The following is a 25,335-nucleotide window of genomic DNA, read 5'->3' on the forward strand; positions in this document are numbered from 1 at the left end:
CATTCTCTCAACCAGCTTCACCTGGAATGCTTTTCCAGCAGTCTTGAAGGAGTTCCCACATATGCCGAGCACTTTTTGGCTGCTTTTCCTTCACTCTGCGGCCCAACTCATCCCAAATCTCAATTGGGTTGAATTTGGGTGATTGTGGAGGCCATGTCATCTGATGCAGCACTCCATCACTGTTATTCTTGGTCAAATAGCCTTTACACTGCCTGAAAGTCTGTTGGGTCATTGTCCTGTAGAAAAACAAATTATAGTCCCACTAAGTCCAAACCAGATGGGATGGCGTATCGCTGTGATAGCCATGCTGGTTGAGTGCCTTGAATTCTAAATAAATCACAGACAGTGTCACCAGCAAAGTGCCCCCACACCATCACACGTCCTCCTCCATGCTTCACGGTGGGAACTACACATGTGGAGATCATTCATTCACTTACTCTGCGTCTCACAAAGACACGGCGGTTGGAAACAAAAATCGTACATTTGGACTCATCAGACCTAAGGACAGATTTCCACCGGTCTAATGTCCGTTGCTCGCGTTTCATTGCACAAACAAGTCTCTTCTTATTATTGGTGTCCTTTAGTAGTGGTTTCTTTGCAGAATTTCAACCTTGAAGGCCTGATTCACGCAGTCTCCTCTGAACAGTTGATGTTGAGATATGTCTGTTACTTGAACTCTGTGAAGCATTTATTTGGGCTGCAATTTCTGATGCTGGTAACTCTAATTAACTTATCCTCTGCAGCAGAGGTAACTCTGGGTTTTCCTTTCCTGTGGCGGTCGTCATGAGAGGCAGTTTCATCATAGCGATTGATGTTGTTTGCGACTGCACTTGAATAAACTTTCAAACTTTCAAAGTCCGGGTTGATTGACCTTCATGTCTTAAGGTAATGATGGCCTGTCATTTCTCTTTGCTTATTTGAGCTGTTCTTGCCATAATATGGACTTGGTCATGAAGCTGAGAGAATGCCAAGAGTGTGCAAAGCTGTCATCAAGGGAAAAGGGTAGCAACTTTGAAAAATCTCAAATATAAAATATATTTTAGTTACTACATGATTCTATATGTGTTATTTAATAGTTGTGATGTATTCACTAATATTCTACAATGTATAACACAGTAAAAATAAGGAAAAACCCTTGAATGAGTAGGTGTGTCCAAACTTTTGACTGGTACTGGTAATTTATACATTCTCTTTCATATCTCCTGTCTTAGGGGATCAAGACCTCTCTTACTATAGGCCAATGTTGTATACTGTATGTTGTTTAGAGTATGCATATGTGGTGCATTTAAATCATTATATTAGGAAATAGTTTTTTAACACCTACCAAATAAGGGTTTATCAATATTAGGGGTCCAACGATGCATTTTGCATTAGTTATTTACCAAGAAGCAGCATTTCATTTGCATTCCATTTCATGCTTCATTCGTCTCATCAGGCTCTTCACTTCGAGATTTCAATCAGCCTGGATTTTTAAAAATAAATAGCAGTTTAATTTCTCTGCCCTAAATGTCCCACAAAGAGAATAATTTGCTTCCCTATTCACAATCGGCACCAGGCTTCATTGTGGAGTAATTCAATTTGGGGTAACTGCCGCAATGATGTTTCATGAATCAGGAATCCAATAGGCATCTCTCCAATTGTAACGGCGTTCGTCTGTTGAAGGAAGAGAGTCGGACCGAAATGCAGCGTGTTTGTTAATCATGATCTTTAATAAATGAAAACGAAACGATACATGAAATAACTCATAAATACAAAAACAACAAACGGAACGAAAACCTATTACAGCCTATCTGGTGAACACTACACAGAGACAGGAACAATCACCCACGAAATACAAAGCGAAACTCAGGCTACCTAAATACTGGGGTGGCAGCGTAGCCTAGTGGTTAAAGCGTTGGACTAGTAACCGCAAGGTTGTGAGTTCAAACCCCCGAGCTGACAAGGTACAAATCTGTCGTTCTGCCCCTGAACAGGCAGTAAACCCACTGTTCCCAGGCCGTCATTGAAAATAAGAATGTGTTCTTAACTGACTTGCCTGGTTAAATAAAGGTAAAAAAAAAATACAATTCCCAATCAGAGACGAGAATCACCTGACTCTGATTGAGAATCGCCTCAGGCAGCCAAGCCTATACAAAACCCCTAATCAGCCGCGATCCCAAATACTACACACCCCAATACAAAAAACAACATATGTCACATCCTGGCCTAACCAAACATATAACAACAACACAAAATACAATGACCAAGGCGTGACACCAATACCTTTTTTTTCTACTCCTTTTTGTAACTATGTTCATGTGTTTTACACCTAAAGTGTCTAATAGGCTATTCCAGAGCTGCCACGTCCATGATAAATCCCGCAATAAACCAAAGCACAAAAACACCAGATAAAGGGCCTCTACACAGCCCAGATCAAGGCGACTTTGTTCAGCATTGTGCCATGAGGATTCTAAAGGCAGTCTGGATGTCATCCCTATACAGAGAGAGAGAGAGACGGAATGAAGCAGACTCTGGGCTTCCAGTCAAAATGACAGGCAAACGTGAGGCAAATAAGAGGACTTCAGAGCGGCTAGTCATAGAGCACCTCCTCCTCCCTGCCACACTTTAATAGGATCCAGGATTGAGATCTTCTTTTTCCCCCTACAGACCATAACATTAACTATTAAAGGAGAGAAGAAGAGAAAGGGGGACAGACAGAGAGACAGAGAGAGAGATGGAGAAAGAGAGAGAAAAAATGGTCTTTGCTGACTCGTGGAGTAATTAGAAGACTTTTCCGTGATCCTAGTTGGATTAGGATAATTCTTCCTCAAACAGGTGCTCTCGTTTTAGTAGTCGATAGGTTGGAGGAGTTCCCGAGCCAAACGGCCACCTCGGGATCCGCAATTAATAAACAAATGTCTTCTAGCACTGTCTTTCACATTTTTAATAGGAATACACTCAACCAATTTCCTGCCAATGTAAGTGTGATAGTGATTCAAACACAAGAACATTGATACTAGAACATCGACCAAGATAAATGGAAGAACGTTATATCAGCTAAAAACCTATTTAAATTCCTATATTCTCCAATTCCCGTTAAGTCCTTTTGTGTTACATGTGAAAGAGGAATTCCCTTGGACTCAGACATCTGATATTAGTGTAGCCAAGACTGTCTGTAAGAGCATTAGCTACAATGACTCTTAAAAAATTGGGGTTAAGACCAAGGCTTAGGTTGGTTGATTGTCTGAATAGAGAATGTGGATTTGAACCTTTCTTAACCTTGTAGTTGACACGTCACTTCTCTAGCTGGTGCTGGATTGGGAACAGCCTCTAGAAGAAGAAGCAAAGATAATCTGGGTGAATAAAGATTAGGAAGAGGTTGCAGTGGCAGCAATAACATTTCTGGCTGGATGTCAGGGTTACGATTATTGTTGCTTTTCCCATGTACTTAATTTTGTCAATTCACATAAGTGAATTAATTTTCTTGTATGCAATAGATTTTTTTGTAAGTGCAAACAACTCAGAGAATATTTCCTATTGAATTATGTCTGGTTTGCACAACAGCTTCCTCTGCTAGTAGAACATGTATTTGACAAAAGAAAATTAGATTTACAAAAAAAATTCTGTCCTTAGTGTAAATGTTAAACCTCCAGCCAGAAAAGTCAGAATATTTCCTGGTTTATATTGAATACGGGTTCTAATGATCTCCGGCTCAAGCTGGAGGCACCTTGTGATTTAACACTGTACTGAGCAATGCACATTCTCAGTCACTGTGTCTCGGTGGAGGACATTTCGGGATGGACAGCTCAGTACTGTAGTAACAAGGTCCTAGCCTAAGTCACCCGTTCTTTCAACCCTGTCAACAATGTCTTCTCCATGTCTTCAAAAATAATGGTTAACATTAAATGATTAATTTATTTGAACAAGTCCAGGGGAGTTTTCTTAACTTATATTAAGTGTTCTACCCCAAGCAAGGCGGCTTAATGAGATGACACTGGGCATTGTTTACCAACTCAGCTTTTAGAGCTGTTGAAGTGAATTTAAATGTCAAGACTTGTTAGCCAGATAACGATACACACATAATGAAAATGGGAGATTTGGAAGCTTTTGGGAGTTATGCGAATGGAGACTGACATTTAATCACAGCTCAAGATGTCGCTGGCATCACATTTAATGACCGTCGTCCTCTCCTTTTTCCCCGTAATGAAAGAGTTCCGGACGTATGCGGAAAATCCACTACTCACTTATACTGTCAGAAATCACACGCGTGACCACACACTATCAAAGTGCCTTTCAGTGGTCTATACTACAGTGTTGCCCGACTTTGTTTTCTGTTACAACAGTCTGCATATTGTTGTCATTGCAAAGGTCGGATTCACCAGAATATTATCAAGGGGGAACGGTGTCTGCCAACGACTGCATAGTTTTATTGTCTCCTCGTTCATATCTTCTTTCCTGACCTTGTCCATGATAGTGCCGCACAGCTGCAGGAATGGGTCAAGATCATTGGCATAATCTAGAAAAGTGGAGCGATCCTGAAAAATGACCTGACAAGTGGAGTCCAATCGTACACAGTAGTTTCAGTTTAGTGCCGAAAGGGGTGATTTCAGAATGAAAAGGTATGTCACCAAAAGGAAAATGAGATTTATTGTGTTGGAGCAACATACAGTACCTCCCGATGTTGATAGGCTCTACAGTGCTTCTGAAGCCTACATGCACCCTATTATCTGCTAGTGTTGGCACCTATTGGTCACATGCTTTACTCCTTGGATGGACATTGACCTCAACATGCTCTTCCTCTACAAACTCATTGGACCAGGGTTAAGATGATTGACTGTGGATGTGAGTCAAAGCTTCGGAGAATCCACAAGGGACCCTTACACTGATTACTTTCATCCATAATATATTCCATGTTACACATTTCTGGTAAATCCATTTTATGGCCCTTGAATATTGATTTTGAGGTTTGTCATTCTGATTGTCCCACTAGTAAGCCCGAATGGGCTATTCCAGTTTGATCGCACCACTCATCTCAAACCAAGGGTTGTACCATAACTCTATTATAACACTGTGGAACAATTTTAAAAGATAAAAAGTATGTCTTAGCAAGTAACTATCCATATTGATTCACATAGCCCTATAGACAAGTCCAGTATCTACACTACCTTTTGTTACTCAGAAATAATCATATTTTGAATATATGTCCCACCTACAGAGTATTTGTTCCTGTACATATGTCGTGCCAGTCATCAATCCTAAAACATGTTCCTCTCTCGAAATCAATAGAATGATCCCGTCCACCAGTCAGGACTTCCTGGTTCGTGACCTGGTGTCAGGGCGTGAGTACGACCTGTGTGTCCTGGCGGTCTACGACGACGGCATCACCTCGTTGACGGCCACGCGGCAGGTGGGCTGTGTCCAGTTCATCACGGAGACCGAGTACAGCCAGTGCCAGGCCCTCCACAGCCAGTTCTTGGGCGGCACCATGATCATCATTATCGGTGGCATCATCGTGGCCTCCGTGCTCGTCTTCATCATCATCCTCATGATCCGCTACAAGGTCTACAGCCACCAGGGCATGGACACAGGTAAGGTGGGCACCATGGACAACATCTGTGCCCAGACCAATGGAGGACAGGCTGGGGGACAGGTGTCCCACTCTGGGTCTAAAGTTACAGAGAGCCAGGAGGAGCAACAGGCTCATGCCTTAGCTGGGGTGGGAGGGGGGCCAGGGACAGGGGGAGGAGGGGGTGTGAGTGGAGCGGCATCACCTAATGCCACCCAAAAGGACTCTAACACCATGGCGCTGGTGGTTGACTGTGAGAATGCGGTGCAGATCTCAGACATGACTGCTGGGGACCTGCTGTCGCCTAGTAAGAGGCGTCACTCCAGGACTGCCATTGAGATGAAGAGGAGAGCTTCGCTCACACCCAAAGAGGCCACCAATGTGAATGCGGGGGGAAGTAAGTACTTGAGCGATAGAGACAGATACAAATGGTTGCGAATGGGGTTAATGAGAGAGAATGGCAGTGAATGACCCCATTTTTTTTACCATTTTCAATGTGGTATCTCTATAACATCTGGCTTGTAATTCATTTTTATTCCTTCTGTGACCTAGAGTAGGTATCGGCAGCTAGAGCTCTGCCACTGAACATGAGTCCATTGCCTATCCCGACCCACAACACCTCATTGCAGCACATGAAACGCCAATTCAGAGACATGTAATCGCTAAGAACAGTGCTATTCTACTGACACAAAGGGCCACAGACAAATATATTTTGAACAGCCTCTCCAGAGTGAGAAACTTGGATACATTGTTCCAATCGGATAATTGCACTTTCTGAATGAGTGACCATGGATTTCCAGAGCCTTGGCCTTGTAAATCACTAAATCAATATGGTGAATTAAAGCAGGGTCAGGGAGAGACAGGCCCTCTCTTTCAATAGCGTCAATCACTCAGTGCAGCTGCAAAATACATTTTGGTTGAAATTAAGGGACATAATGGACCAAAGTGATCAATCTAGACTGAGGATAATTTGTCAATGAAAACGGTTGAGTTTGGCTGCCCTTGAACCTACCAAAACCTTTGCAGCCAACCACATTCTCACAGTCATTGCTGTGTAATGCACACTTTGCACTGCAATGCAGATAATGAATTCCCTAGTGGTGCTGCAGTGAACAATCACTCTATACATGTACATTCCGCAATCATAATTTACTTTCACCAGTAGAATCATATGCGACACACAACCAGTAAGTGCAAGGCTACCATGAGATCGGAGTCACTTTGCCCGGATCCCATATCAGATCTGTGCCAAAAACCTGTGTAGCTCCCGTGTGGGACAAAACGGTGCCAATTTGGTACAGATGACACCGGGCCATGAATCACATTCCCACGGCCATGTCCGCAGGCTCCCGAAGTGCTGTGTCCCTGAGACGAAGGCTGAGGGATGCACTGCGCCGTGTCCAGCCTGGCTGTCACTAACTCTACCCGCCTCATCTCTCACCTCTATTTGTCTCTTCCACCAGACACGCCGGCGCCCGCGGCTGCCGACGACGACAAGAGGGCTCACAGAGACTGGAGCGACTTTAAAATTTGATGACTCCTTCTGCTTCTCGGTGAGAAGCAGCCATCAACCTCCAAGAGTAATGGTGCCCTTCTTTCCCTGTTCCTTCTTTCCCTGTTCCTCTCCATTAATCTACTTGAGAGAAGAAGATAAGAGAGGGTGGGGTCTTTAGTGTAAGACAGATGAATAGATACAAACTGAGACAGAGAGATGGCTGTGTGAGAGAGAAAATATCACTTAGTCAGAGCTAACATATTACTAGCCACGTTACTGCCAGAGACCTCCCTCAGGAGTCTGTTCCCACACATATGCCATATTCAGCGAGACTAATTGCAGAGGACACACCCTTAACACTCAGTGCTGCACTTTGATAGCAGCAGACATCCAAACAACATAATGCAAAAGCATGAATTACAATTACTTACATTTTCATCCTACACCAATACGCTGCAGCAGCAATACAAAATCGATCATAGCACTGTGGCAATTACAAACAAACACACAATCTGATCCACCAACCAGTCAAAATCATCATTATAAAGTCAAAAATTACCATTCAAACAATTGCACATTTTTTCATGATCAGTTGTGATTATTGTCATGCATTCAAACTCGATCAGTAACCATTGCTCATGTTTATGTTTTTCAGAATATTCCAGGGTTCCAGGAAACAAGGAGATTAGATGATAAATCAGGAACATTTTTAGGACTTCTGTCAGACTTCCTCCTTGCGACCCCGGAGTTCACACTGTATCCATGGACCCTTCCATGAAAACACACCTAGATGGATTTAATAAGGACTCAATTCACCATCATAATCTATTGGAGTGGAACTAGACGGTGGCTTTTGAAACGTATTGCCTTGTATCCCTTTGTGGCTGACTGTCTGTGTATCCGCTGGCATTACCACAGCACTACTACTGTTCCTGGACCTGTACTTGGACCAGGACTTGCCAATACCTGGACCTGTTCATGCACCTGGATCTATTCCTGGACCTGCTCATACTGTACCTTATTTGACCTGACTGTCTTCAGGCTCAGGATGGGGACCCAGCCTAAGGTGAGTGTACACAGGATCATGTACTCTATGTGGGTTGACCAGGAAACACTCCCTGGTCGGGTCACAAGGTCAGAAGACCACCCAGGACTTACTCATGATTTAACCAAGTTGACCATATATTTCAATCAAGCCAGCCACTCCCTTTGGTATTTTTCCTGTTTGTTGCTTTTACAACCTTGGAATTAAAATAGATTTTCTTGGAGGTTTGTAATCATTTGATTACACAACATGCCTACCACTTTGAAAATGAAAAAAATATGTTTTAACGTGAAACAAACAAGAAATGAGACGACAAAATGAATTTAAATGGTGCTCTGTGGAATGTTCAAAGTTTTGGATATTGTTTTTATAACCCAACCCTGATCTGTACTTCTGTTTGGAGAGCTCCTAGGTCTTCATGGTGCCGTTTGCTTGGTGGTGCCCCTTGCTATGTGGTGTTGCAGACTCTAGGGCCTTTCAGAACAGGTGTATATATACTGAGATCATGTGACAGACCATGTAACACTTAGATTGCACACAGGTGGACTTTTTTCAAACTAATTATGTGACTCCTGAATATAAGGGGCTTCATAGCAAAGGGGGTGAATACATATGCACGCACCACTTTTCCATTCTTTTTTATTTATTTTCTGTATGTCCATTACGTGAAATCCAAATAAAAATCCATTTAAATTACAGGTTGTAACGCAACAAAATAGGAAAAACGCCAAGGGGGATGAATACTTTTGCAAGTCACTGTAGCTCTGAGATGAAGGAGAGTGATGAAAAATGAAACTAAAATCAGAAAGCTAATTTAGGGTTGCGTGTGAGAGTGTGTTCTGTGTTGTATTTAGCCAACCATGTTTGAAGATCCAGACAGTTCCAGTCTGATTAGCTTGCAGTTACAGACAGGAGAAGGGGGGGTGTTTGAGTATAAAGTGGTTATTCTGGAGGAGGAAAACCACTCCAACCCAATCTTTCTCCCAGAGTCCTCTCATGTTTGCCCCCCGTCTCCTCCCTGCCCCTTCCACTGGTTCCTCTGGCTTAACTAAGAACCTGGCTAAACGGACGGGAGATAATTATGGGTAGACAGGCAATTAAGGAGTCAAATCTTGTAAGCGATCAGCGCAATTAGGTCCTGAACACACTGATGGAGGAACACAGTGGGAGAGGATCCTAAACGCATCACTACATCTGTCTGGAGCTAATCCTACTTTCTCTTTCAACTCTTTTTAAAAATGTATTCATCTATTAGGATGGCCATTGGCCGATGGCGAGTTAGTTGTACTGGGGTCCGACACATAACTAAACAGACTAAATACTTTACAATTGACATACGTGTGCGTGTGCATCTATCAGTTACACATACATGTCAGTACATACATACAACAAGTAGGTTACATGGGGAAGAGGCGTAGTGCCATCAGGTGTTGCTTTATTTGTTTTTTGAAACCAGGTTTGCCGTTCACTTGCGCTATATAAGATGGAAAAGAGTTCTATGCACTCATGGCTCTGTATAATGCTGTACTTTTCCTTGAATTTGTTCTGAACCTGGGGCTTGTGAATAGACCCCTGGTGGCATGTTTGGACACACCTACTCATTCAAGGGGTTTTCAGCATATGTGTGAACTCCTTCAAGACTGTTGGAAAAGCATTCCAGGAGACGACCTCATGAAGCTGGTGGAGAGAATGCCAAGAGTGTGCAAAGCTGTCATCAAGGCAAAGGGTGGCTACTTTGAAGAATCTCAAATATATTTTGATTTGTTAACCACTTATTTGGTTACTGCATGATTCCATGTGTTATTTCATAGTTTTGATGTCTTCACTATTATTTTTCAATGTAGAAAATAGTCAAAATAAGGAAAATTTGAATGAGTAGGTGTGTCCAACATTTTGACTGGAACTGTATATACATATCTACCTCAATTGCATTTACCCCTGCACTTCGACTTGTTACTGGTAACTTTTGACTGGTACTGTACAGTCGTGGCCAAAAGTTGAGAATGACACAAATATTAATTTTAACAAAGTCTGTTGCTTCAGTTTGTATGATGGCAATTTACATATACTACAGAATGTTATGAAGAGTGATCAGATGAATTGCAATTAATTGCAAATTCCCTCTTTGTCATGCACATGAACTGAATCCCCAAAAAACATTTCCACTGTATTTCAGCCCTGCCACAACAGGATGAGCTGACATCATGTCGGTGATTCTCTCGTTAACACAGGTGTGAGTGTTGACGAGGACAAGGCTGAAGATCAATCTGTCATGCTGATTGAGTTCGAATAACACACTGGATGCTTCAAAAGGAGGGTGGTGTTGGAATCATTGTTCCTCTGTCAGCCATGGTTACCTGCAAGGAAACACGTGCCGTCATCATTGCTTTGCACGAAAAGGGCTTCCAGTATTGCTGCCAGTAAGATTGCACCTAAATCAACCATTTATCGGATCATCAAGAACTTCAAGGAGAGCGGTTCAATTGTTGTGAAGAAGGCTTTAGGGCACCCAAGAAAGCCCATCAAGCGCCAGTACCGTCTCCTAAAGTTGATTCAGCTGCGGGATCGGGGCACCACCAGTACAGAGCTTGCTCACGATTGGCAGCAGGCAGATGTGAGTGCATCTGCACACACAGTGAGGCGAAGACTTTTGGAGGATGGCCTGGTGTCAAGAAGGGCAGCAAAGAAGCCACTTCTCTCCAGGAAAAACATCAGGGACAAACTGATATTCTGCAAAAGGTACAGGGATTGGACTGCTGAGGACTGGGGTAAAGTCATTTTCTCTGATGAATCCCCTTTCCGATTGTTTGGGGCATCCGGAAAAAAGCTTGTCCGGAGGAGACAAGGTGAGCGTTACCATCAGTCCTGTGTCATGCAACCAGTAAAGCACCCTGAGACCATTCATGTGTGGGGTTGCTTCTCAGCCAAGGGAGTGGGCTCACTCACAATTTTGCCTAAGAACACAGCCATGAATAAAGAATGGTTCCAACACATCCTCCGAGAGCAACTTCTCCCAACCATCCAGGAACAATGATGAACAATGCCTTTTCCAGCATGATGGAGCACCTTGCCTTATAAGGGAACTCGGGGAACAAAACATTGATATTTTGGGCCCATGGCCAGGAAACTCCCCAGACCTTAATCCCATTGAGAACTTGTGGTCAATGCTCAAGAGGCGGGTGGACAAACAAAAACCCACAAATTCTGACAAATTCCAAGCATTGATTATGCAAGAATGGGCTGCCATCAGTCAGGATGTGGCCCAGAAGTTAACTTCTTGCGTCGAGCAATCCCGTATCCGGGAGCGTAATCATAGCCTCAAGCTCATTACCATAACGCAACGTTAACTATTCATGAAAATCGCAAATGAAATTATAAGAAATATATTCACTCACAAGCTTAGCCTTTTGTTAACAACCCTGTCATCTCAGATTTTCTAAATATGCTTTTCAACCACAGCTACACAAGCATTTGTGTAAGAGTATTGATAGCTAGCATAGCATTAAGCCTAGCATTCAGCAGGCAACATTTTCACAAAAACAAGAAAAGCATTCAAATAAAATAATTTACTTTTGAAGAACTTCGGATGTTTTCAATGAAGAGACTCAGTTAGATAGCAAATGTTCAGTTTTTCCAAAAATATTATTTGTGTAGGAGAAATCGCTCCGTTTTGTTCATCACGTTTGGCTAAGAAAAAACCCCGAAAATTCAGTCATTATAACGCCAAACTTTTTTCCAAATGAACTCCATAATATCGACAGAAACATGGCAAATGTTGTTTAGAATCAATCCTCAAGGTGTTTTTCACATATCTATTCGATGATAAATCATTCGTGGCAGTTGGGTTTCTCCTTTGAAGGAAATGGAAAAATACATGCAGCTGGAGATTACGCAATAATTTCGACGGAGGACACCAAGCGGGCACCTGGTAAATGTAGTCTCTTATGGTCAATCTTCCAATAATATGCCTACAAATACGTCACAATGCTGCAGACACCTTGGAGAAACAACAGAAAGTGTGTAGGCTCATTCCTGGCGCATTCACAGCCATATAAGGAGACATTGGAACACAGCGCCTTCAAAATCTGGGGCATTTCCTGTTTGAAATGGAATCTTGGTTTCACCTGTAGCATCAGTTCTGTGGTACTCACAGATAATATCTTTGCAATTTTGGAAACGTCAGAGTGTTTTCTTTCCAAAGCTGTCAATTATATGCATAGTCGAGTATCTTTTCGTGACAAAATATCTTGTTTAAAACAGGAATGTTTTTTTATCCAAAAATTAAAAGAGCACCCGCTATATCGAAGAAGTTAATTGACAGCATGCCAGGGTGGATTGCAGAGGTCTTGAAAAAGAAGGGTCAACACTGCAAATATTGACACTTTGCATCAACTTCATGTAATTGTCAATAAAGGCCTTTGACACGTATGAAATGTTTGTAATTATACTTCAGTATTCCATAGTAACATCCGACAAAAATTTTGTAAAGACACTGAAGCAACAAACTGTGTGGGTATTAATATTTCTGTAATTCTCAAAACTTTTGGCCACGACCATACGTTTTCTCAACAACCAACAACAACTTTACAAAGTTCAAACTTGTAATTATTTTCTTTCATTATTAGTACAACGGCTCACTGTTAGTTGTTGGCATATCCTGTCTAAATTTTCCCACTTTGACAATAAAGTAATCATTCAAATAACCGGCAACATCAAATGGTTTTGTGATGAATAAGCCATCTGATTCAATTAACGTTTTTAGCTTTTCTGCCCCCCCCCCCCCCCCCCGCACAAAAAAAAAAAGTATTTTTTTTTACATCATTGATCTTGACTTCATAATACAGTTTCTTCTTTCTATTGAGTTTAGTCATGTAATGTATTAACGTATTAATTTGCAGTAAGTCAGCCAGTCAGAGGTGCAGCCAGACTTATTAGCCACTCCTTTCCCCCCCCCCATCTCTTTCAACCATACAGTTTGTCAACTCCTCATCAAACAAGTGCATGTTTATTAATAATTGGAAGAAGCAAATTAGACCTACAAATATGTTTAACCTCATCCACATAAGAGTGACAGCAAAACATTCTGTATGTTTTTATACACTATTTTAGACCCAACTGTTGAAACCTTGGCTTTCCTGGATATAGCCACTATATTGTGATCATTGCATTCAATGGGTACGGATACAGCTTTAGAATGAAGTTCTACAGTATTCGTAAAAATGTGATCAAGACATGTTGATGATCTTGTTCCTGTAGTGTTTGTAAACACAGCACTGGTTACAGTGAGAAGCTTCCTCTTGAGCGGACAGCTTGATGAAAACCATCCAATATTCAGGTCCCCAAGAAAGTAGGCCTCTCTGTTTACGTCACATACACTACCAATAGTTTCACACATATTATTTAGATATAGACTGTTAGCACTTAGTGGCCTTTAGCAACACACCAAAAGAAAATGCTTTAGATGTTCCAGGTGAACCTGCAACCACAACACTTCAATAACACTTGATATGGCATTGAATGTATACAGCAACACCTCCCCCATAAGCATTCCTGTCTTACACCTGCATTGTTTGCTGTTTGGGGTTTTAGGCTGGGTTTCTGTACAGCAGCATTCCTATATAAATAAATTTGATTTGATTTGATTTGATTTGTTCCATAGGTGTTATTCTTGTATTGCTACTGCTGTATCATCAAATGAATTATCTAAGTGAGTCTCAGAAATGGCTAATATATTAACATTATCTGATGTTAGCAAGTTATTGATTTAATGAACCTTATTTCTAAGGCTACATATACTAAAATTGTCTATTTTCCGGCACTTTCCTGGGTAACTTATCAGAGATAGACATAATATGCTAAAAAAAAGAAACATTCAGCAGTCCATCAATAAGTTGGTGTATGTACTGTAAGTGTGTGTGTGCTGCGGGGTTGAAGCTACGAACCCGAGGTTTGGCTCTCTCATCCCTTCCAGGCATTTGGGAGGGAGGGTGGACAATGAGCCTGTCATAGCAGATGTAAGCAATGTCCCCACACAGTCTGGAAGCTTTCATGGTTGGGATAAGTTCTTTCCTCTTCTGGCGCACAGCTACAGCATTGTTCTTGTTGAGGAAGATACGTTCCTCTCAAGTTCTTGACTCTTTCCAGAAAAGCTGCCTTGTCCTTGAACTTCACGAACTTGACCACTATCGGCCTGAGCCTGTCACCTGGACCTCAATCTTCCCGTGGTCCATATTCAGTTTCTCCGAGAATTTCGCTCACATTGTCCTTAGACTCCGTCCAGGTCTCATGTGGAGATGCTGCATTTCTGTCCATAACCATGTTTTTACGCCTTGATTGTCCCTCGAGTTAATCTGATTTCTCTGTCATTGTTATCATGATTCACACACAGAACTGACGTCATCTTGCCTTTCTCCTGTTTAAACTCACTGAGCTGACCCTGGGAGAACTGCAAACTGTTCTTCAGATCCTGGACCTCTCTGATCAAGTCGTCCATTATTGTATTAGTTGACTCCACCAGTGTTTGGACAAAACACTTGAAGCTATTTTGTTGTTGTTGTGAAAACAGCTTGTAGCACTATATTTGTTTGTATTTGTTATTTTTCAAAATAAGAGCCTGAAACTATGTCTAAGGACTATTGACACCTTAGGGAAGCCCTAGAAAAGGAATCTGGTTGATATCCCTTTAAATGGTGGATAGGCATGCATAGGAACAGAAGGGTTTTAAAATAAGAGGCACTTCCTGATTGGATTTTCCTCATGTTTTCACCTGCAATATCAGTTCTGTTATACTTACAGACAATATTTTTACAGTTTTGGAAACTTTAGAGTGTTTTTTATCCTGATCTGTCAATTATATGCATATTCTAGCATCTGATCCTGAGAAATAGGCCGTTTACTTTGGGAATATTATTTTTCCAAACATAAAAATAGTGCCTCCTAGCTTCAGGAGGTTAAAAGATCCTTCACCTGTGATAGAAAGACACCGCTGTCCTCAACAGCACTCCTGCCAGTTTTGGTCTTTGTCATGGTAGCAACGTAGGTTATGCTGTTGCTCCTTACAGTTCCAGAAGGGCAGGTTGCAGGTAAGATTGAAAACAACAACTAACAGCAGCGATCTAGACAGCCACAAGCCTGGCTTTACCGTAGCATGTTTAGTAAACCAACCAGTAGAGTTCCATGCTGGCTGTGTTCATTAGGCTAAATGTTGTGCTTTTTTGTGTTTGACTGTGCTGACTTGAAACATTTTGTTTACTTAAGTCAATAAATACGTTTCTTGAAGGACATGCATGTGGTTTGTCATTTCCGGGACGCCTTACGAGGTCATACTTAATTATTCACACAGGACAGTGCTTTCTAGAGATTTAGCCAGTCATCTTGTCATAGATTAGGTCTATGTTGTCTTAGATCACTGCAGTGGTCATAGTATACCATTGTACAGCCAAACACGGATGAATCCCATTAACGTTTGATCCCACAACTCATTTGAAGTTGATTTCTTTCCCTCGCTCACCATGTGTTCAGACAGGCCTGTGTCTCTGTGATGGCACTTCTACAGTTTGTACAACAAGGTGATTACACAGTGATCTGGCCCTATCGTGTGATGGAGAGGAGGGATGTCGCAGTGAAAGGGCCTCTGCTATTACATATCGGCTTCCTGAAACAAAGCAAGGGAGGTATGCATAATTGATAATAGCAGCTAGTTCTTGCCACAGATGTTAACCTTGCCATCAATTCCCCTGTGAAGTCTTTATTTTACCTGCTAACATCTGAGAGCATAGAGGCGTGTCGAGAAGGGAGGGAAAATGAGCAGGACAGTTCTGGAGCGTCGCTGTATGTCCTAACAAATAGTTTCATCATACTCTCACTCTGATGGCTTTAGCCTTTGATAGTTGAGAGTAAACTCACCTGTACTATATTATATCAGCAAACTAATGTTGTGCCTGTCTGTTTAATAAAATGTCAGTGGCGGGTGGACAGGTGCTTTTGTTTGTATTCTGTGTTGGATATTAATGTGGGGAGGGTTGAGATGTAGTGGTGTGTGAAATCAGGGGACCCCATTGCTCTTAGCCCTCACCGTTCCCCGAGTGGACAGGGACAAATGGAAAGGCTCAGTCGGACGTCAGCGCCAAGGCCTGGGCCATGAAATCACTATTGATCAACCCATATCTCACCATCAAGCAGGAGTTTGAGAAATTGGACTGGTTTAAGGTTAGACTTGAAAGAGATGAGATGAGGCGAAGATGGATGTGTGTTCAAAGAGCCTGGTATCGTAAATATTCTGCCTCCCAAAATGACATGAGGATTGGCAAACAGAACCACTGTAAAAGGATCGTAACCGTGCTGCTGGTGTAATTTCATAGTTAGTGTTTGGCTATTCAAGCAAGGGAGATGTGGAGACAATCTGTAGGATACGTGTGCGGGCTGTGTGTGTTTTCCAACATACCTGTGTGTTTGCTTTTTGTGAGAAGACCATCTTACAAAACAAAGACCACACAAACAAAAAGCAGATGATGCTTTACATATCACAACCACTGCCAAATGTAATTAATTACTGCTGTACCAAGAGGCCGGCAAATGTCAGCAGAGGAATTTATTTATTTATTTTGCTAATTTTGCAGCTTTCTTTATTGCCATTGCTGTGTGTTTGCTTTGATCGAGGCCGTAGTTTCTGCCTTGTGTGTGTATGTGAGGCACTGGGCCTCGGGACGCACTGCAGCTCAATTTAAACTCGGCACTAATTCCAAACAATGGCGAAGGCATTGATTCTGTTTCTTTTTGTCACACAGCCCGTCTGCGGCCAGAAAAATATGTTTGTATACCGAGTGGCAATTCCATTCTTGTCTCTTTGCGTTTGTATTGAGCGAGAACAGAATTGAGTTAGGGGTTTTTCTGCCTCGCCTTAAAGTCGTATATTCTAGCTACGTGTTCTCTGATCCTTATTGCTCTGGAGACAACAACAAAAAAATGATCACGACAACAATCGAAATTCCTCACGGATTGACATCACAACCAGATTGCTATCAACCATTTTGCTAAAATAGGCCTTGGAGAAAATCAATGACATGCTGTATGGCTTGATGGCGCCCATCTTCCAATCCTCCCACACTTAGCGTTATGTTTTGTCAAGTTTCCAGCCTCGTTTCTCTGGCAATTAGAGTATAGCTATGTGGCAAGTCATTGCTCCATGCTGATGACGCAGCGATGAGCATGTTACCCAATGTATCAGCAGCGGCATGGCGCCTGATGATCACAGGTCCCTGGCATCAATAAACAGGTTGTTTTGAGTGAGATCACAGAGGTCTCCCCCACTAATGGAAGTCAAGAACAGCGGGCTAAATGGTCTGTGCTGAACTGTCTGGAAGCTCAACCATGGCATCACTATGCAGACATTATGCAAACAAGTTCTCTGTTGTTTGTTGGGAGACAGAATGATGTTCGACTCAGATATCATGGGGCAGAAGCGAGGCGGCAGGGGACATTAGGTTGTAGGCTCTATTTGTTTTCATTTTGTCACTTTATCATGTTCTTCTGAGCAGGGCAAATGTAGAGGAGGCTACTGAGATTCACAATACCAGAGTTATGGTTTTATTAAACAGACTTTGCCGGTTCTGACGACTAAGAGGCATACCTAAAAACCAAGGGCAAAATACTGTTGATGTTATCACTCGCCCTCGACGCAGACAATGTGAAACAGCAATAACAACATCCCGTGTAAAAAGGTGAGATGATGAAAGTTGGTATGGAGAATAAATTAAGGTCTCCCCCTGAACAGTTTATGGGTTGGCCGGCAGAGGATCGCAGTGGATGCCGTTCGGAGAGAGATTTGTGTGGCAGACACACTGAGGTGATTCATATCAGACGATAATTGGGCGATTGCCACGGGGGCGGTGTTCACTCCAGAGTTCAGCCGGTCCCAATTGATTTCTGCTGCTCAGGCCACATTTAATTGCATAATCAATACGTGCTGATGAGAAACAAAGTGTGATGATGGGAATCATAATCAGGGTTGCAAAATAAGAGTCGGACAATGTGTATTGCACTGACCCCTCCGTGGAATACACTTTCTCAGGACAGGAGAGCCGCCATGCCATGACCCCGGGACAGCAATGCTGGTCCAATATCCTTTATCCTGGATGGTGAAGAAGATCATATTTTTAGCTCAATAGTGCATGCTCAGCACAATGAAGCATGCTTTGATTGTAAATAGCTGTAGATGAAGCTATTTCACATACAATCGCTGTCAATAGCGTAACTGGAGATAGTGTGTCATGCAACACCATGAATGATTTGGAGCAAGTAATCTATAGTATGATGCTATAATTCAGTGTACAAATAGGTCTCCTGTGCTCAGTTTGATACGTCGACTTTTAAAGTGGTTAAGGAAGTACAGGAATATATTTCTGCACTTTTGCTGAATCCAAGCGCTTCATACTATGTGGTTGTGCTTTAAGAGAGACTTTCCTGCTGTGCCAACAAGAGAGTAGTACAGATAGGCAGGTTTTGCTTTGTGTAGACGCTAGCTGAATTTATCAATGCTCCCACGCTGGGAGGGAGAGGCAGAGAACGCCCAAGGTCACTAAGGTCCTGGAGCGGATCACATCACACTTAAAGCCATACATTTTTCACAGGATAAAACCTGCTATAGACTAGTCCTGAACGTGAACGTGAATATGAATGTAGAATGTATTTTGTTCAAGTCACGTGTTACAGTACACTTTGTTTTAAATCTTTTTCTGCCTTGTGAAGTCAGCGTAAAGTGCCTGAAAACACTTTCATGCATTTTGTTTTTGCATAAACATCATGCTAGTACATTCAGCCAACTGAGAAGCAAAAAAAACGTACCCTCTCAACTCCTTCACTTTATAGGCCTCAGTCCACTCAGGGATTTCAGCTTCAAATATGTTAGCCCGACACAAGGGATCAGCATCTCCAAAATGGCATCCATCATTGTAGCTATTGCTCTTGCACCTCTTCCGCCTCTTCTCCTCTCCAATACAAGCCAGCTAGTCAGCTATATCCAGGTGCCATACGTGTCCACCAGAGATCCTATATCCAGCACCATTTTTCAAAGTGCCTAGTTCCATATGTAGATGTAAGCCGAAGTATTATATTTTAAAATGTCTGCCAGGCTTGTGTTCAGCTCACCACCTGCCATGCATCCAGAGCCATGATATTCCCAACCCGCGGGAGGCTTAGTCAGACTACCGTGAGGGCTGGGCTTGTCTGAGCTGACCGGCTTAGCTCCTATCACTCTTCTGTGGACAGTGCGTGAGACATTGAGGATGAGTCTAAGGCCAAGGAGTCCCAAATGTAATCTTGCACTATACTGGAAAAGCATCTGTTCACTTCAATGGCTGTTTAATGGCACTGGGTTGTTGTTTTATAATCCTGTTTCGTTTCATGGCCACGTAGGCAGGCCCGCCACGGTTTGGCCAGTGCTGTTAGGGAGGCTGCCAGTCATTTACATTTGTATCAAACAGCAGTAGAGCACAACACGGATCCAAACAGAGGGCATTGTCCAAGCTCGGTGGTCGTATGGCTGCCAGTGTTTGTGAAGCTTCCTGTGTTTGTATTAGACACACAGGTTATTCAACTGATGTACTTTAGTCTATTGTCATCATGGAAATGTTTGAATGCCTTAGTATGGCAGGGATTCAATGACTCGAACACTGGTCAAGGAGAAACAGTGTCATCACCATACTTCAGGGGCTATAATGTTGGCTGATCTTCATGAGGCCCTTTCAATGATCAACCTGGATTAAGTGGACGTGTATGTGTGGTCAATCGTAAACTAATGAAAGGGCAAAATAGTACATATTCCTGACTGATTCCGCTGTCTCTCTCTTCTCTCTGCAGGTCTGGGCCGAGTTTACCCCATCTGGACTCCGAGGACAGAAGGATATAAAGGAGGAAGAACTAACAGGGACTAAGCAAACTGAACCGCATGTCTGTGCATCACCACCACCTCTTCGTCACCATGGTCTTCATCACCCTGTGTTGCTTTTTTTTTCTTCTTTCTCACCTTTGAGCCGAAACCAGTGAGAACGGAATCAAAACAGGTAGACTCAGACAAAAAGCTCAGAGCTGGGGACTCACCTTCTTCTGTGTTCTCCGTCACCTTTTAGTTGGCTTTATCTTTTGTATCTGTACATAACGCAATTCCAAATCTTATAGTTTTGTACATGTAATTTTTATGGTGTGTGAAATTTTTCTAATAAAATTAAAAAAAAGTGGATTAATTCCCTAGAGACTAACAGGCCTGTTTGTGGCTGATGATTTACTGTCTGTTCCACCTGCCTCTCTCCTCTTGTAATTCCCCCGATACAAACCTAGTACTGTACACCCACACCCTCTCCTCTTGTAATTCCCCCGATACAAACCTAGTACTGTACACCCACACCCTCTCCTCTTGTATTCCCCCGATACAAACCTAGTACTGTACACCCACACCCTCTCCTCTTGTATTCCCCCGATACAAACCTAGTACTGTACACCCACACCCTCTCCTCTTGTATTCCCCCGATACAAACCTAGTACTGTACACCCACACCCTCTCCCCGCCTTTCCTATCTCTGCTTCATGGCACCGCAAAGCCAATAACATGTGTTACCGGATGGTTGTCGCACAATGGCAGTCAATCCAGATTACTTTAGAGGGAGAAAGGGATCCCAGAGGTAAAAAATAAATTAGGTTTGAATCATCCCATAGCATCCAGCCCTTTATATATATTACCCCACCAGTTCTACAGCCTTCTCCATATAGACACATTCAGCATCAGGGTTAGCCTCTCGTCCCCCACCTAGTAGGCTTTAAATTCTGCCAACTCAATTCCACTGACTTCTTTTTTATGTTTTTCCCCCTGACCCTCAAAGCTGACATGAATTTAAACACTGCAATTTGCACAGAATCTCGTGGTGGTTTTCACCATCTGGTGCAGTGTATCTGATCCAGGTCAGGCATTTAACCAACAGAATGCTTTGCGTGAGTTGGATGTCTTATTGAAAGTGCTAAAAGGCTGCCTTTCGTGGCTGTTTATAGCTACCCTAAAGTCCTCCTAAAGGCTTGCTGGGTGATGTGTGCCATGAGAGTAATGACTGTCTTGTGCTAAATCATCATTTTTGCTGTTATTACATACATCACAAAATTGAGTAATCATCACTATTTCCTCATGGCAAGAGATCGAATGATTGCACTGTCATTAATACAGTGGAACATTGAGGTGCAGAGAGAGGGGGTTGCCCAGAAGAAATTAAATGTTATCAGTCACTCTGGGAGTTAAAGTGAGTTTGAAAATGTCTCCCCTTTATATGTATTCCAGTCAGGAAACCCTATTTTGGAATTTCTCATACACCCTATATTTTCCCATCCCCCCCAGACAGTACTGGTTTCTAGTCGATGGAATGTGAGACAGAAGTGATGGTAAAAGGCCATGTCTAATGGATTTCTTGAGGAATTAATTTTGTGGCTCGATAACAGTACTTTTGTAATGTTCACTTCTGCAAATGTGGGCCAATGGTCATAGAGGAAATCTGCACTTATCAGCTAACTAGAGACGTCTGTCTGTGAAACGGTAAATTCCCATTCTTGAAAGTGATGTTACACTCGGTAGCATACCTACAGTTGAACACTCCCCAAATGTCATGTTAACAAACTATAGTTTTGGCTTATAGTAAGTCATTTTTCCAACAATTGCTTCCAGACAGATTATTTAACTTATAATTCACTGTATCACAATTCCAGTTTACATACACTAAGTTGACTGTGCCTTTAAGCAGCTTGGAAAATTGCAGAAAATGATGTCATGTCTTAAGAAGCTTCTGATAGGCTAAATTACATAATTTGAGTAAATTGGAGGTGTACCTGTGGATGTATTTCAAGGCCTACCTTCAAACTCAGTGCCTCTTTGCTTGACATCATGGGTAAATCGAAGGAAATCAGCCAATACCTCTGAAAATAGTTGTAGACCTCCACAAGTCTGGTTCATCCTTGGGAGCAATTTCCAAACACCTGAAGGTACCACATTCATCTGTACAAACAATAGTACGCAAGTATAAACACCTTGGGACCACTCAGCCATCATACAGCTAAGGAAGGAGACGCGTTCTGTCTCCTAGAGATGAACATACTTTGGTGCGAAATAAAACTGAAAAAGTGTGTGCGAGCAAGGAGGCCTACAAACCTGACTCAGTTACACCAGCTCTGTCATTAGGAATGGGCCAAAATTCACCAAACTTATTGTGGGAAGCTTGTGGAAGGCTACCCGAAACGTTTGACCCAAGTTAAACTATTTAAGGGCAATGCTACCAAATACTAATTGAGTGTATGTAAAATGCTGAACCACTGGGAATGTGATGAAAGAAATAAAAGCTGAAATAAATCACTCTACTATTATTCGGACATTTCATATTCTTAAAATAAAGTGGTGATCCTAACTGACAGTGAATATTTATAGGATTTAATGTCAGGAATTGTGAAAAACTGAGTTTAAATGTATTTGGCTAAGATGTATGTAAACGTCCGACTTCAACTGTAGTGAAAGTAATAGACTGGCTCTACTCAACATTGGTGCTGACTGCGTGAGCTAGATATTTATGTTGTACTATAAGTCATTCTTTATACAGTTTGGGAAAACAAATGGTTCCTTAAAACCCCTTGACACATATATTACCAGTCAAAAGTTTGGACACACCTACTCATTCAAGGGTTTTTATTTATTTCTTTACTATTTTCTACATTCTACGAGTAATAGTGAAGACATCAAATCTATGAAATAACACATATGGTAAAATATAGTTAACAAAAAGTGTTAAAAAAAACAAAATATATTGTATATTTGAGAATCTTTAAAGAAGCCACCCTTTGCCTTGATGACAGATTTGCACGCTCTTGGCATTCTCTCAACCAGCTTCATGAGAGAGTCAACTGTTCAAAGGAGACTGCGTGAATCAGGACTTGGTCAAATTGCTGCAAAGAAACCACAAGTAAAAGACACCGATAAGAAGAAGAGACTTGCTTAGGCCAAGAAACATGGGCAATGGACCGGTGGAAATCTGTCCTTAGGTCTGATGAGTCCAAAATTGAGATTGTTGGTTCCAACCACTGAGTCTTTGTGAGACAGAGTAGGTGAACGGATGATCTCTGCATGTGTAGTTCCCACTGTGAATCATGGAGGAGGAGGTGTGATGGTGTGGGGGTGCTTTGCTGGAGACACTGTGATTTATTTAGAATTCAAAGCACACTTAACCAGCATGGCTACCACAGCATTCTGCAGCGATACTCCATCCCATCTGGTTTGCGCTTAGTGGGACTATCATTTGTTTTCAACAGGACAATGACCCAAAACACACATCCAGGCTGTGTAAAGGTTATTTGACAAGGAAGGAAAGTGATGGGAGTGCTGCCTCAGATGACCTGGCTTCCACAATCACCCAACATCAAACCAATTGAGATGGTTTGCTGTGAGTTGGACAACAGAGTGAAGGGAAAGCAGCCAAAAAGTGCTCAGCACATTTGGGTACTCCTTCAAGAACTTTGGAAAAGCATTTCAGGTGAAGCTGGTTGAGAGAATGCCATCAAGGCAAAGGGTGGCTACTTTGAAAAATCTCAAATATAAAATATATTGTTTTGTTTAACACTTTTTTGCTTACTACATGATTCCATTTGTGTTATTTCATAGTTTTGATGTCTTCAATATTATTCTGAAATGTGGAAAATATAAAAAATAAAGAAAAACCCTTGAATGAGTAGGTGTTTCCAAACTTTTGACTGGTACCGTACGAACACGCAGGTGTGATCGTTCTATGGTGGTCCCTGCAGCGTACGCTTGAACCAGTGTGATTAAAACACTTTTGAACATCCATTTACAAATGATGCAAGAGTCAGTGTTTGAGCTGGCCACACAGTTCTCATTTTACACAAACACAGTTTTTACAACGTTATGTCCACAATGTGAGCAGTTTTTGTTTGGATGCAATATTCAGTCATTCACAGAAGTAGCTACAGCACATCACAATATTCATCCAAACTGGAAAATGTAGGCTGCATTAGTTGTAGCGCTAACTGAAGAAAGAGTGACCACACAAGTGGTCATTTTTATCTAACTCTCGGCTGGCAGAAACCATATGAATTATGTAATAGCAATTACTTTGTACAATTTCTAACGTCACGGGTGACCTCACCAATGAGGTGAACCATCCCTTCAGCTCATTTTGTTATAACATCTTTGGTCTGACAGACATTTACGTAACAACAAGAATGCATTGTATGATGTCAACAAACATGACACCAAGTATAGTCGGCAATTAGTTTATCATTAGCTCATTATAATCAGTACAACTTCCACTAAAGTATTTTACATTTGTCCATTACAATCTATGAAAGAATTGGAATGCATGATTTCTGACCAGTACTGGAAATGTGAATTAAACAGTAAATGTAGTTATTTTTTATCTTTATTTAACTAGGCAAGTCAGTTAAGAACAAATTCTTATTTTTAATGACGGCCTAGGAACAGTGGGTTAACCGCCTGTTCAGGGGCAGAATGACAGATTTGTACCTTGTCAGCTCGGGGATATGAACCTCTCGGTTACTAGTCCAACACTCTAACCACTAGGCTACCCTGCCGCCCCAAATACATTATGCTCCATACATACAGTGCCTTCGGAAAGTATTCAGAAACCTTTTTTTTGTTGTTAATGTTGGAAACAGCTGATTTTAAAGGAATATCTACATAGGCGTACAGAGGCCCATTATCAGCAACCATCCATCCCTCCTGTGTTCTAATGGCATGTGGTGTTAGCTAATCCAAGTTTATAATTTTAAAAGGCTAACTGATCATTAGAAAACCCTTTTGCAATTATGTTAGCACAGCTGAAAACTGTTGTACTGATTAAAGAAGCAATAAAACTGTCCTTCTTTCGACGAGTTGAGTATCTGGAGCATCAGCATTTGTGGGTTCGATTCTTGCTCCAAAGCCAAAGCAATTTGATGTTATTATAATGGACTAATGGACAACATTTTGCTTTTCTTTCAAAAACAAGGACATTTCTTAGTGACCCCAAACATTTGAACTGTAGTGTAAGTATTCAGACCTTTTACTCAGTACTTTGTTGAAGCACCTTTGGAAGCGATTACAGCCTCAAGTCTTCTTGGGGATGACACAAGCTTGGCTCACCTGTATTTGGGAGTTTCTCCCATTTTTCCCAGCAGATCCTCTCAAGCTCTGTCAGGTTGCTGCACAGCTATTTTCAG

The 25,335-nt window shown here is 41.9% G+C and overlaps 1 protein-coding gene across 5 annotated transcripts in view; it reads left to right on the forward strand.

The window, feature by feature from the left end:
* Positions 1-20,395, forward strand: part of LOC123993040 (leucine-rich repeat and fibronectin type III domain-containing protein 1-like protein) — a 109,849-nt gene extending 89,454 nt beyond the window's left edge. The window contains exons 4-7 of one of the 5 annotated variants that reach the window (XM_046294781.1): positions 5,266-5,942; positions 7,009-7,131; positions 7,696-8,106; positions 19,942-20,395. In XM_046294781.1, coding sequence (XP_046150737.1) covers positions 5,266-5,942; positions 7,009-7,079 — 748 coding nt within the window. In that variant the 3' untranslated portion in view covers positions 7,080-7,131; positions 7,696-8,106; positions 19,942-20,395. The remainder of the gene's footprint in view (positions 1-5,265; positions 5,943-7,008; positions 7,132-7,695; positions 8,107-19,941) is intronic. The other 4 variants (XM_046294780.1, XM_046294779.1, XM_046294783.1 and 1 more) reach the window with 4 other exon arrangements.
* Positions 20,396-25,335: the final 4,940 nt, after the last annotated feature.

The sequence above is a fragment of the Oncorhynchus gorbuscha genome, linkage group LG13, assembly GCF_021184085.1.
Source record: "Oncorhynchus gorbuscha isolate QuinsamMale2020 ecotype Even-year linkage group LG13, OgorEven_v1.0, whole genome shotgun sequence".
Lineage (NCBI taxonomy): Eukaryota > Metazoa > Chordata > Actinopteri > Salmoniformes > Salmonidae > Oncorhynchus > Oncorhynchus gorbuscha.